This window comes from Artemia sp. Qi Xiang Cuo, chromosome 8 (assembly GCF_049724085.1).
Source record: "Artemia sp. Qi Xiang Cuo chromosome 8, ASM4972408v1, whole genome shotgun sequence".
Classification (NCBI taxonomy): Eukaryota; Metazoa; Arthropoda; class Branchiopoda; order Anostraca; family Artemiidae; genus Artemia; species Artemia sp. Qi Xiang Cuo.
In genome coordinates, this window is record NC_142801.1 from 33,158,119 (window position 1) to 33,173,219 (window position 15,101).

Genomic DNA, 15,101 nt, shown 5'->3' on the forward strand with positions numbered 1-15,101 from the left:
TGATTTTTTAAGGTTTTTAAATTGTTGTAGTCCCTTGTCAAAATATATACAAATATTTTTGCAATTACCAGTTTTTCGCTCTTTAAGCAATTTAATGTAAACTTCTCTATTTATGAAAATCTTCAATTTTCCAAATAAGTGTGACAACGTCATTGCAATGCTGGTGTATGTAAAAATGACGTCACTCACCTAAATAAATTTTTTTTCCAAAATTAAGGCTCTTAACGAATTTTCCCAAACTTCTGACATAACAATGAAAATCTCTTTTTGCATCGGTAGCACTGATCTGTCTCCCGTTTTTTTTCTAGCAGGGCTAAGGGGTGACCAGAACATCATAGGGAGGTGTGTAATAGCTCATTCAAATGGAAATTAAATTTTCCAGTGCCTCTTTAAGTGACCAAAAGATTGTAGGGCAAATAGTCCCCCTCCCTAGAGGCCCCTCCCCCCAAATTCATCTAATCACAATTTTGAGACAACCATTTTGTTCAACATAGTTAAAAGGTAAAATCTGTGGTTTTGGTGATGATATGACCGTCCATAGTCCTTGGGGAAAGGGCTACACACTGTATTGGTATCGGACTTATCTATATCACGCGTATCGGTATGAGCGAGCGTATTATTGGGCGTATTGGTATCGCAGGTATCTAGACAGATTTTTAATAGCTCAAATAAAAGACATTTCTCATATCTACGTCCAGTGGCGTAAGTTCGTCAAAATCCAGGGAGGGGGGGGGCAAGTTGGAACCAATTTTCCCAAATCAAGTAAAAATGATTGTGAAAACTGAAGAATGAGCCATATATTACCATAGAGGTATACTAAAGAAAACTTACCTGTTTCTCTGGATACTTGAATTATGTAGGCTTATCTTAGTTTTGACAGTATTTTCAGCAGAAACTAAATTTATGCTGAGGGGCAACATGAGGTCGAGGGGGGAGGCAAACTTGGATCTGGAGGAGGAAGTTGCCCCTCCCCTACACTACCCCATAACAAATTACGCCTCTTTCTAAGTCCTTCCTATAAGTTACACCATCAGCAAGTTCCAATGGCACTAAAAATGGCACTTTTGGTGCTATGTCTCAAGTGGATAGTCTGGGGCTAGTGGACTACCAGTGCTTTTTAGAGTGACGTCAGATGGCTCATTTGAAAGCTATTTTTCATATCTATGATGTTCATATTATTTCTATCAGTCGTAAATGTAATATAGCACTAAGAACAAAACTTTTGAAGTCACTTCTTAAGTAAAAAAGCTTGGAAGTATAAAACTACATCATCAGTGTAATAATTACGGTTCAAAACCCTTAACCGGAGGTTTTCAACAACACCTCCCGTATGTTCCTCCTCCAAGCCCCCTTAATAAGCTACGCAATTAATATACAATAACTAATATATCAAATTAGATTATTAGAGGTTTGGTTCTGTTAATAAAGCGTTCGACTTCAAATTAGAGTTGCGTTTGACTCCTGCTTGTTTTTTTCAATCATGGTCTTCTCCCTTCTATACGATCATTTTCAGATAATTTTACTATTTTTGTAAATGCGATGCACTCATTTTTTAACGCGTGTCCCAGAAAGGTATTCGGTCGAGCATTTTGATTCAAAAGGAAATAGAGGTCATCCAGGCCATGGATTGCAATGACATTCTTAGTAGATCATTAAATGCATACACAAACGAGTTGTGTAAATTTGTCAAAATCCTGTGGGGGTGGGGTCAACTTTGGCGGCAATTTTCCCAAATCAAGTGAAAATGACAGAGAAAACTGAAAAACGAGCCGTATAGTAATAAAAAAGGTAAATATATACTAAAGAAAAATAACCTTTATCAGTAAATGCTTGAATTACTTAGCCTTATCTTAGTTTTGACAACATTTTTGGAGAAACTAAATTTAGGCTGGGAGAGTGGTAGGGGGGGGGGGGGGGAGAGTGATGTCTTGAAGGGGAACCCCCCCCCCCTCTGCCCCATAGAAAATTACGCCCCTGACCACGACCCCCTACCACTTAGTGGCTGGAGAAGTGTAGGAATGTGGTTCTGGAACCCCTCAAAGTTGTATAATAGAAGAAGGATTACTTATTGTTATACTTACTTATTCAAATTATTTACTTGACAATTCCACCGTAATATTCTCTCCATACTTAAGATTGTACATCCAAAGAGGAAGAAAGACAAATGAAAATAGTTTCCTAGGAGAATTCAGGTAATTCTTCCCAGAATTTTTAAAAGGCAAACAAACTTACTTTATAATACCATATATAGTACCTACACAAGAAACGATCTTTTTTTGAAATTTCTAATCATTTCTGAGTAAGGAGTTGGTTTTTATTTAGGGACAGGTCAAATCAATCTCTAAGCCTAAAGGCACATCTCTGTATAGCTAGCAAAATTTTCCGCAAGTATGTCGATACATAAACCTGTCCGCTCAATTAACCTTACTTTTTATAGCTACTTCCCTGGAGCTACTTTCTTAAGTGCTAGTAAATTTTTTTTTTTAAATACAAAGAACTAAATATCGTTTTCTTCTTTTTTTTTTTTTGTACAAAAAGAAACGGCACTATGTTTTGATTTTTTTTTCACTCCAAGCTTACTTTTCCCTTCAATTCTTGAACGGTTTTTCATTTGTTTCCTTAATAAGGGTTGATATGTCTTATCTTCCCTAGATTGGAGGTGATTAGAATTTATATAAGAAAAAAAATTTCAACTAAAACTAAGGACAAACATTAAAACTTGAAACAAACAGAAATTATTCCGTATAAATAAAAGAGGCCATAGCAGAGTTGTTTCTAAATTAAATTTTAATCAAAAACGAGCATAGATTAATTTTAAAAAAAACAGTTTTTCCGAGGACAACAAAGAGCGAAGCATAAACTTAAGACGAAAAAAAATTATTATTTCACAGCCTATTATTATTATTACCTAGTATGAATCAAGTACATACAAGCCAGTTGGTGATCTCTCCTATTTTTGTAGCATTACAGAAAACTATCCCTTTATTGAAAACAAGAAACCGAATAAGAAGTTTCGTACCGTAAAAGAAAACCTTTTAAGGGCACTTTAAACAGCATAAAATTAAATAGTTTTTGGACTGTTACTTTATTTATTTTTTTCGTTTAATTTGGCATCACTTCTGCACAATGAGCTCAGTTCAATGGATCTGAAAAGGATATTTCATGATTATTTTTTAGACACGTTCGAAGTGTCACTATAGAATCACTTTAGAATTTTTATTACAACTTAAAATTCTCCGTTTTACAAAATAACTGGATCTCCAGAGTTCATATTATTGTTGATATGTTCTTCATTTCGAGTGAAACCAAGATGTTGCCTCATAAATTAATCCGTTATTTAACTTGGTGTGTAAGGTCTTTGAACTTATTATTTTTTTGCCTAAGATTTTAAGATGATTTTAATTGTGTACTGAAAGTTATAGCTTTTTTCTGCAGTTTCATAGTCCTGCAGGACTATGAAAAGCGTTATAGATTAGTTTGCTGTTGTGAGACTACGTATTTACTTTTAACTCCTAAATCAATATTCTTGTTTTTTTATACGGTGACTTTTGTGTTTTCAGTAAAGTGCTAGTTTTCTGTAATGTTACAAACGTAGAGAAATATCACCAGTTGATTTATTTGCATTAGTTTTATTGATATGTTAGATAGGTTGTGAAGCAATAATTTTTGTTCGTTTTAAGTTTCAACTTCGCTCTTTACTTCCCTCGGATAAACTTTATTTTTTTTTTAATTAATAAAAATAGGAAACGTAAATTAAGACGTAGGGCAATAATTTCACAAGGTTGAACTGTGTCACTCTTTGACGCTTTTGTCGGTACTGTTCGCTTCCGAGAATTTTGAGAAAAACTGCTTATAAAAATAAATAAACATTTTATACAAGTAGAAAAGAGCCTCTCTGTTTTCGAAATTTATGTGTCACATTAATAAAATTGAACTCCTAATTTTGATGTGTCACGAAGTATTTGAGGAGAGAAGTGAGCAGACGCCAGTTTAAATGAATTCAGCCTTGCATGTGTAAATCTATTGACTTCTTCTGTTCTTTGGCATCGAGTGTGTCGCTTATAATTGCACCGTTTAACCTTTTAACGATTATTTTTCTAATTATGGAAGAAATTCGAGTTCTTCCTGTTTATAAAAGACAGGAGACAAATTTCTAATTCACAAGGAATGTTATTTTTCGTGGTAGTAAAGCTGGCTTACAGCTAATTTCAATCACAATTTGTGTCTTTGAATATATGCATGTCCGTTGTATTATAAACCACGCATCATAAATCTTAATCGTCTAGATAAAATAGAATTTGATGTGACATCTAATTCAAGCATATATATGGGGGGGGGGCTTTAGTTTTTCTTACTGTATCCCCATGTTTTTAAAAAATTCTCGTATTCTTCCAAAATTTTGTGCAGACTCCCTGTTTTCGCTCATTTGATAAATCTCCCCCTCCCGAAACTATATCCTGCGTATGTCTCTGAACTCATTATAGAAGCTTTGGCTCAGATTAAGATTATTGTTGCAGCAGTAGAAATAAATAAATGTTATCAAGGTATTTTGGATGTTCAACTCTTTTCTCTAATGTTAGTGCTCACCAAAAAGTACCAAGAAAAATCGTATTTGGTAGAAAAACGTCACTATAATTACTAATGCAAAGACCTGAATGATTTGTAATGAATAAGAAAATAGGGATTAATATTTCATGGATTTCAAGTAAAATATACGACACCTTATCTTATCATAACCGCCTTATGAAATCCTGGAACAAATTTGGGTTTGACATTCAACCCTCCTTAAAAAAGATATATGGAACCTGTCATAAAATATTAGCCAAATTTGGCTTATGAGGTGTGGACGTGGTTATTTCAATAAATTCTTCAAAAGTAGGATAAACAATGCAGCTTATAATCTTTCGATGACATGTTAAATAAATGCTCGAATCCGGATTTGATATTTTAAAGCACAATATAGTATTTCGGAATCCAAATATTAATAGTATTATTTTCTCATTCAAAGACGTTCTTAGTAGTTTTATTCTCTTTTCTTTAACCGCATTCTGAAATGAACGCATTTTTAATGTCAAAGGATTTTATTATTATTTTTATTACACAGAAGACTAGCCTTGCTTTCAGAACTTCAAAATAGTAGAATCGTTCAAATTTGCGTTAGGCCGCTCCTGAAAACGCTCAAGAGTTTCTCAGGATAGGAGACACCCTTACTCCTCTGAACGGTTTCTATCTAAAATAACATTAACCTTTTCAGGGAAAATGCGATGAAAAATATTTTGGTCGGTATAGAAATTTAGATGTTTTAAAATAAATTTTCATATTGGGCATTTTGTTTCTTTATTTAATTCTGGTATCGTTTTTCGGGTGGAATTTCAATCAATATAGCTTCTAGTTATTAATTTTCGTTAATTTCATTACACTAGCTCACTATAATAGTAATGAATATAAAAGATTTAATGAACAAATATAAATAAACTATTTAGTATGAATACTCACATACATATGTGTTTTTAAAGCCAGTGGTCATAGAAACAAAAAAAAAAACTAAAAAAAGCAAGAACACTCAATACATTTAACTTATTACCTTCACAATTTCACACCATTCTCTTATAGAACCTCCTAACACAATAATTAGGTCTCTCGAAGCAGACCCCAAAATACTTTCGAGCAGCGGTACAGCCTTTGGAAAAAATTTATCACTTAAATTAACCATCTTTGGCATATACTCAAAAACAGTCCCATCCCCAACTTCAGAGGGGGCAAGCCCACTTACCTCTCGAGCCACTTCTGTCATAAAAATCCCAGTGTCCCATATGCAGTGGTATACAATTTGCCCGGGCCTGCAGCTTATGGACCCTTCACGGTAGGTTCAGTTTCAAAAGAAACTCCATTCCGTACACCTGTTTAACCTGGCTAAAAAATAGTTCTACTACATTTTTGGCAGATAGTTAGACAAACCAGAATTTTCTGGTCCAGGAGGCTCCATACAAATTTACAAAGGAAATCTCTACGAAGTTTACCAAGAAGACCTCGGTTCTCATTTGATTCCCAGGAAAGACCAGTATTATCTAGCGGGACTTTAACCTGTTGTGGCCAAGCTGGCTTTTTAATAGATATCAACATCTTAATTTACGCCGCCTTTGCCCGGCGATTTATCAGCGAAACGTGTTATCTATAGCCAAGAATTCTCATTCTTTGAATGTGTGAGATGCTTTGACGTACGGTGTGGTGTTTTCGTGAATGATTTAGCATTAGAGTGCACATTCGGTAACTTGTTTTAAGAAGAACTTGCGCTGTTTGATGTCAAAAATGTCAACTTAAAGCTACCAAACCAATAGTATAATAAACACTTGATTGCTAGAATTGCTCGATGTTCACTAGTTCCAAAGATGCATGATCGTGAACTCCATAAATAAAATTTATGAAGTCATTAAATGAACATTAAATTAATATTTCAATAAGTCATGAAACCAAGTCATTAAGTGAACTGAAAGTCAAATCAGTGAGTCATTTAAATCCAAAAACAAACATATACAATTATTCTTGGCCATTTCCTGTTATTACGACGCGGCCTGGTTTTTGTTTCTGTCTGCTTTGAAAACATCAAAGTTTCACAAGTAATATCATTTTTGTTATGAAGAAAAGTTAAACGATAAAACACTGCGATTGAGTTTTCTGCTATATCTTTGGAGATTGCTAAAAGAGGGGGATAATTCTTTTGAAGATCACGTCAATGCCAAATTGAATTTATTTTGGCATATAATCTGTGCTGATAACCTGACTCCACCTTTGCACTTAAGCAGCATTTCTCTAAACGTCAACTGCGATAGAGATTCTTAACTGTAAAATAAGTAAATTATCGTTTCTTTACAGTTCCATCGTATACTCATGGTCCTGGTGTGGTCATTAACGATGATAAGCTTCATCATCATTTTCTCTGAAATTGGCGGATGGTCAAGCATTCCTTCATATGTCAACCCTCACCCTATACTTGGATGTGTCACAACTGGATTGGCTTTCGTTCAACCAATTATGGCTTATTTTAGGCCTCATCCTGGAACCTCGAAAAGGGCACTATTCAACTGGGCACATTGGTTTGTAGGCAATGCAGCTCATATTGTTGGAGGTAATACCCAATCAGGCGTTTACGTTTATTACCAATTCCAAAACAAACCCAAAATAAAAAGAATTTTACGCCTAAAGAATAAATTTAAGTCAAAATTTGCTGTTTTAAAGTAAATCGCATCTTTGAGCCTTTTCCGTTATGTGGCTGTTTTATATAATTCATGTTTTCTAAGCAAACGCTTATTGTGACACAATAAGTATATTTGTTTAACATTTTATTTACTTTCTGTATATTTCGGTCAGCCTACCTTAAAAAAAAATATGAATAAACTCGTCTGTCCCAACTTAAAATCTTGCACATATTTTTGCATTTATGGTTAATATGTATGAGGCCGCTGCATTTATTGCTAAAGCTTCATTTTAATTTTTGTCGTATTGCGTTCAATTAAGGATACTGAGAGTCTTAAGGGAAGATGGAAAGAACATTTGAGAGTCTCTTAAGGGGTTTGTTCCTTATGCATTTTTAGTAATGTTGTTCCTTCGCCTTCCTAAGATTTTAATATATCAGAAAAAGACAAAATTTTACTATTGATCCATAACTGAGATTCGGTTCTTTCCCTCTACGGAATTGTTTTTTTTTAATCTGGTGTACACGGTTTGTAAGGTTGAAAATAGGTTGAGCATTAGCTGGAATTTCTTGAAAAAGGGACAATTTTCCTATTTTTTAAGCAAGTTTAGATCTTTCTTCAAGAAAAGCTTTAATTAATATCAAAATTGTGGTTGGGTGAATGGATATATCTGAGACTAATGAATCCACAGATACAAGTTACTCGCTTTTATGGTGCAAGTTATAGCTGCAGCTTTATCGCAAAATCGCTTGTTTTAGAGCGAACATATAGCCTACCTTAAACCGGGATCAGCTTCTAGAAAATGGTATAGTAAGCAGTGGGATATTTTTTTAATTTTAAAATGAAAGAAGCAAGACTGGGTCCAGGGAAAGGAGGCTACTGGGTTTGAACCCTACCCCCTCTGAAATTTTTATCCGACTAGTAAAAACGTGACAAAAATACCTATAAAAAGATTGATGCTTTTTTAACAGTGTTTTTTCTTTTTTTTTAAACCGACCGATAGACATATTCCTCCCCGAACAAAAATTCTGGATACGCCCTTGGAAGAAAGATTTATCAGCTCGTTGTATGGAACAATAATTAAAAAGTGATTCGTGCAAATAGTAACTGAAAGTCTAAAATCCTTAATTACAATATATACATCAAAAGAAACGGTTGTTTATGATGATTCTAAATATTTTAAATTTATCAAGTTTAAAGTTACCCACCAAAGCTGCGAATCTGAGAAAGTTTACATTAATTTAAAAAAAGCAGCACAACGCGCCCAATGGCTGAATTATTCTGATGGAACTTACAACATCAAATTCAGCCCATAAGAGAGGTTTTTTCTAGACCTTTTGCAGAGGTTATAAGCACCTATCTGCAACAGTTCAAAACCACAAGAAGGATGATAAGGGATGCCTGATTGTTTTTTCGTTTTTTTCCTCATGGGTGATCGTGGCAAACCAATGGTTGTAGAATGTCAGAAGAAGGATTATTGGAACGGAAATCAAAAGTTCTAGAGCTCTTTTTAAGTAGATTAAAGATTCTGCTGCGGAAAAGAGGTGATTCTGGTATCTTGTTGCATAAAAGAAAGATTTTTGCCCAAAGGGGGCCAAAAAGCTATAGAATGAAAATTCTAAGAGAGCCAATCAATTTAAATCATTGAAAACCACAGTATTAGTTCTTCAGTTTTTGAGGCAGCGTTGCCAAGTGGTGGCATATTCTTTCCTAATAATGCACGTAGTCCATACAAAATAAAAGATTAATATAAACGTTTATTTGTAACTTTCATTTCCAGGCTTGATAAAATTATTGATATTTTATTTAAAATTAATTAAAAAAATCTTTTTCCTACAAAACGTGAAACTACCACAAATCAGCATCGATAAATAAATGAAACCCAAAACCAACAGAAATTACAACAAATAATCGAGCCAAACTCAAAACGAGCAGAAATTAACATAAGTTGAGCTCAAAACCCCTATGCCTTCCCAAGGCCAGAGCATAATTTGAACTTTACTGATAAAAATGTAAATGTTTTTACTTTTATAACTTTAATAAATAAAAAAATATTAACATTTTAATTTCGAAATATTAGTATATGTATATTAAACTGACAATGCACATTCATTTGTATTTTTTTCAGTAAAGTAAAAATTATGTTCTGGCCTTGGGAAGGCATAGGGGTTTTAAGATCAACTTATGTTAATTTCTGCTCGTTTTGAGTTTGACTCGGTTATTTATTGTAATTTCTGTTCGTTTTGAGTTTCAGTTATTTATCGATGCTGATTTGTGGTATTTTAACGCTTGGTAGATTATTCGATTTTATTTTTGCTAATTTTTTTTTTAATGGAGTTCTTTACTTTTCTTTGTAAAACTTATTTTGGGGAAATTTTTTTTAATTAATTCTTATTCGATTTATATTGGCATAGTCTTTTCAGTGAAGAAGTAAAGAGTACGTTAAATCTTTTCGTTTTTTTAAGAATTTTTGGCCTGCTATTTGTATGCCGGAGAAAAAATTTCAGTAATTTTTAACAACATACACCCTCATAAAATTCTGGACACGAATAGTAGTGTTTAATTTAGTTTCATACCTCCTGTAGTTGACCTGAAATGGAAAACTTGATAACATTCGCAAAAAAATCTGTTTACTTTCTTTGATACCTTGGATACACTTACGCTATTTTGATTTGGTTAAATCTTAAGAACAGAATTAGCCGCAAAAGTCTGAACATAATACTGTTATACGTTGAATAAAATGGCTATTTCAAAGTTTTGATTAGATGTGTTTGGGGAAAAGGTGGGCGTGAGAGGCGGGTTAGTTGCCTTCCAATCACTTTCGACTATTAAAAAGGGCACTAGCCCTTTGAATTTCCAATTGAACGAGCCTTTATATGCCAACATCGTTCTTATATGCCCTCAGGGCATAACTTAACGCCCTTGCCCTAAGGGTTGTGGGGGAGTGTCCTCCTCAAAATTATATTTTATATCTGGAAATCAAAAGCTGAACAAACTGGCTATCTCAATATTTTGATTGGATATGTTTCGGGAAATGATGGGCGTGGGGGGGATAGTTGCCCTCCAATCACCTTTCGACTATTAAAAAGGGCACGAGCCCTTTGAATTTCCAATTGAATGAGCCTTTTTTGAGGTTTCTATGACAATACCTTCTATAAACACCTTATATGCCCCCAGGGCATAACTTACAACCCTTGCCATGAAGGCTGTTGGGGGGTGCCCTACTCAAAAAAAAATAATTTCCATCTTGATATTAACTACGCTTAACAATACGTTTATCTCAAAATTTTGATTGAATGTGTGTGGGAAAATGGTGGACGTGGAAGGGGAGTTAGTTGCCTTCCAATCACTTTTGACCATTAAAGAGGCCACAATCAACTCCAATTTCCAATTGTATGAGCCCTATTCGAAGTTTCTACGATAACTTCTTTGATACGAAGAGCCCTGCTCTTAAGAAAAAAAAATGATACATTGTGCCAACATCGTTCTTATATGTCCTTCAGGGCATAACTTAAAACCCATGCCCCGAGGGTTGAGGGGAGTGTCCTCCAAAATATATTTTCTATCTGGAAATCAACTACGCTGCACAAAATGGCTATCTCAACATTTTTATTGGATGTGTTTGGGGGAATGATGGGCATGGGGGGGCTGGTTGCCCTCCAATCATTTTTGACTATCAAAAAGGGCACAAACGTCTCCAATTTCCAATCGAATGAGCCCATTTTAAATTTTCTATGACAGCTCCTTCGATACGAAGTGCCCGGGTATGGAGGAAAAAAAAACATTGTGCCACATCGTTCTTTACTTTGGCAGCGCTATCGCGCTGCCTATGATAACCTTATATGCTATTTAAGGCGACCTACACAGTGATATAATTGCGCATAGATTTATGGAGGAGGACTGGTTGATTTTTGTTCTGGTGGAGGGGGTTGAAAGTGTACCTGGAGCCTAATAAAGTGCATTTTATGCTCAAATGTTTTCCAACTCTTCGTAAGCCTTCAGATAAATACAGAAGGAGGTCTTAGGGGAGGGGTAGTAATTAATCTCTAATCTTCCTTCATCCCCGGGAAAACTTTTGGACTAAGCCTGGAATATGGATGTTGCAGAATGATAGCTCCATTCTCATTGCAGACTTATTTTCTTCTGTGTATCATAAAGATTACATTCATATGCTCTCGGGCCCAGGGGTATTGTCCCCTGACTCTTTCCTTGGGAAAAATTCCCATTAAAGGGATTCTTGAAAAAAATTAACCATGAAAATGGAATTAATAGGAGATATGAATTATAGGAGATATGGAATTCCATATCCCCTCCCAATAAATATTCGGAGGGTTGCTCTTTTTCAGGATGATTATGATTCTTGAAGCATTGGTAAGCTATATAAACATCAGAATTGACTGTAAAAACAGGGGGGGGGGGAGGAGTGTGTAATGGGATTTCGGTCAAACAGTGGGTAGTAACAAATTATTACTAAAGAGCTATCCTTGTTAACAGAAACTGAAACTGTACCAAAACGAAGTTTTGATTACAATAAATGCAACAAAGAAATCAACTATTTATACTGATTCTAAATGCATAAACTGCATTAATTTTTAATTTGCGTGTCAAAAGCAATTAGCAGTAGTTGACCAGATATATGATTTGCCCCCCCCCCCCAAAAAAAAGGGTGCACGATCTATATGGAAACCCATCCAACGAAACCGAACATACGTGGGAATAAAGCCACTATTGACAAAATATAAAATGTCTTATTTTTTCCGAGGATGATGGTCGTGCATGTGAACATCCATAGTTTGTAGTCATAGATTATTAGAAAATGGTTTATTCAAATTAATATTTAACGATATAGTGCTCTTTTCAAATAACAGAAGAAGAGATTGCCAAATTTTAGCATTTTGGCCCGAACAGTGACAAAATATTACCCATTGAAAGTTCTGAGAACTATTTAAGCCTCCCTGTTTCAGAGGCCATACGTGATGTTCAATATATTATTCGTTCCGAAGCATAGATGGTGCCCATAAAAATTAGTCGTTAAAAACAAAGGATTATAGAGTATCGCATAGCTGCGCATTATCTAGTAGTACACTGGCCATTGGGTTCTCTTATGGAGGGGGGAGGTACCTAAGCCGCAAAAACGGATTTAGGCCCATATTTGCAAACTTTCCATGAATGATTGTAGGATGGAGCCCGTGGTGTAATTGCTATGTTGGCAAAGGATCCCCTCTTATTGACAAATTGAGTGTTGTTCATTTTAGTAACTAAATTTTATTCAGAAAAATTAATATATCAAATGAGCTCTTTTTTTCAAAGCATTGTTGTGAAAACGTTAAACTGTGATTTAAAGCTTCAAGTTTGAAATGAAAGTGAAGAGTAACATTAAAGACGAATAGAAATTATTTCGTATATGAGGAAGGCTGTGCCTCTTTACTCTAAAGTTTGGGCTTTCATCCCTAATGTTTTGAGAACAACTGCTCAAGCACAAGGACATCTGGAATGGGATGAAAAGTGTTTTTTTCAGATTACATCAAAAACGAAAAATCTTTCTGACGTGCATAAAAAAACAATAAATTTTTTAGTTCAAATGTTTCAAGAGGCAATCAGAACAAAACGTTTGCAAATACCCGATAGCTGTATTCACTGTACTTTTAAATGCTTTCAGTATTGTACTATAAAAATTTAGCGTAAAGAGCGAGGGGTCAAGAAGGCACCCTCATATACGGAAAAAATGTCTCTATGCGGAATTTTTTTTTATTATTTAGTTTATTGAGGGGTTAGAAAAGTTACTAGAAAGGTTTGAAAATAGTGGACCTACATTTACTAATGGCATCTTAATTGAGCTTATGAAAAGGGTGGTAAGAGTTATTTCACTCTTAGATTACTAATTGAGAAGTGCGTGAGTCATAAAACGCCTTTAGTCCTTAGTTTTATAGATTATGAGCAAGCGTTTGATTCAGCTGATAGAAGATCTTTCGATGGTTCTTATCCTTATATGGTATACCAGAAAAATATATTTAAGTGATTAGTGCTATGTTTGACAATAACATTGCTGTGGTTAAGGTAAGAATTAAGGTTAGTAGCTGGTTTCGTATTAAAGCATGAGGTAAGCAGGGTCGCGTTCTATTCCTATTTATATGGATCATTTTGATCGACTTTGTCCTAAAGAGAGGATAAAATTAAAACTTTTAGGAATACAAAGTTGAGAAAAAGGAAGTTGGATGAAATATTGTGTAGGATAATTCATAAAAAAAAAAAAATTAGTTTAAACAGGCTATAAGGGATAGGGAAAAGCAGGAGAACTTTTCTTACTGTTCTATAGAGCATAATTAAGTCTGTATTTTAGTTGTAATGACATGGTATCAGTTTTACAGATTTGAATGGAATTCTCAGTTGAAAAATTTTTAATTCATACTTGTAATTGATTACAAACCTATTCCACATCTTTAAAAACATGTTTCGGCTCCGTGAACTACTTTGGAAAAATCATAAATAATAATAGATAGTGGTAAATAAGTATCAATTAAGGAACTCCAGCAGGGCAAATGACCTTGCAATATGTAATTGCTGTTAAATTATAAGTCAGTACTACTTGTCTTATAGTAATCAATTGATTGCTTGACAAAATGGTTCTTGAAATGAAATTTTATGTATGTCACCGCACTTAGCACTTTAAACAAGCGCGCACGTAGTAGGAGGTGCAAGGGGATTTTTGGGCTCCTATCTAAAATCTTGTGATTTGTTTTTTGAACGAAGACATGTTGAATTATTTTTGATTGCTATTACGCTAATTATATTTTAATTTGATAGTTGCGACCATATTTCTTGCCATTGAGCTGCCGAAAGCTGGTTTTACTGAAAACACAGGTGTTATGTATTGGCTTCTCGGATCATATGTGGCTTTTCATGTTACGATACACCTTATATTCTCGGTAAGTTTTAGTATCCATCCCTGGCTTTTCATTTGCTTTGATAGATTTTGCTGTCTTCTTCGAGTTGTGGTAAAACAAAATTTAGTTGGATAAGAAAGAAAAAGAAAATATTTGTTTGCTTCTTTTATTTATAAATGATGTTGCCTTTGCAATTGGTATTTTATGTGAAGGAAAACAATACAAATTTATGGTTAAATATTTTAAATAAAGCTTTTTAAGAAAGCAATATATTCGTATAAAAATAAATACACGTGTGCACTTTTTCATGCGTACCCAAAAAATAATCTAAATTAATCAAGCTAGAAACGTGCAAATTTATGTAAAAGTTTTTTTCCTTATGGTACTAGTGCCACTCGGCATTTTTACGTAAGTAATGTAATACCCAGCTGTGGTAATTTAAAAGGTGTTATGAAATTTTTTGGTCAATTTTCTAAGCTATATATAGTTCAAGTCTCTATATAGTTTAAGTCTATTTCTTTTGTCTGATTTAGCCTCTAAAATAGAAGTTTCATTTTTTCTCTAAATTGAGTTTCATTTCTTTCCTCATTCATAGAAATATTTAGAAAATGAAGTTTTTGATATCATAGTTTGTTTTGTCGTAAGATAGGTGTAGGATATTCATGCTCATTCGCCTTTCAACCGAATTTCTCCATGTTCACAATATGCCCGAATTTTTTTATTTTTGTTTTTTACATATTTGTATTTGTTCCTAATAGGCTTTGATGCCAGGACGGCAACTTTAAAGTACAGATAACATTTTTTATCTTAAAGTTTAAGTGTCTCAAGTCTCAAGAACTCACTTCCATACAGAAGATGATTCCCCTGGGCAATCTTTGCTTGAAGAAAGGACTTTCTTAGGAAATACGCTCAATCGTCCAAAAGTTCCAACAGGAAGCTTGGACTTAAATAGGCATAAATGAAGGGAGGTCATTCGAGTCGCTAACGAAATTATTTCTACATATACGGAAAAATTGAAAATTGT

The 15,101-nt window shown here is 34.2% G+C and overlaps 1 protein-coding gene across 1 annotated transcript in view; it reads left to right on the forward strand.

Moving 5' to 3' along the window:
* Positions 1-15,101, forward strand: part of LOC148949345 (ferric reductase 1) — a 141,935-nt gene that overhangs the window by 121,807 nt on the left and 5,027 nt on the right. Inside the window, exons 10-11 of the mRNA XM_089093381.1 lie at positions 6,874-7,126; positions 13,998-14,119. Coding sequence (XP_088949507.1) covers positions 6,874-7,126; positions 13,998-14,119 — 375 coding nt within the window. The remainder of the gene's footprint in view (positions 1-6,873; positions 7,127-13,997; positions 14,120-15,101) is intronic.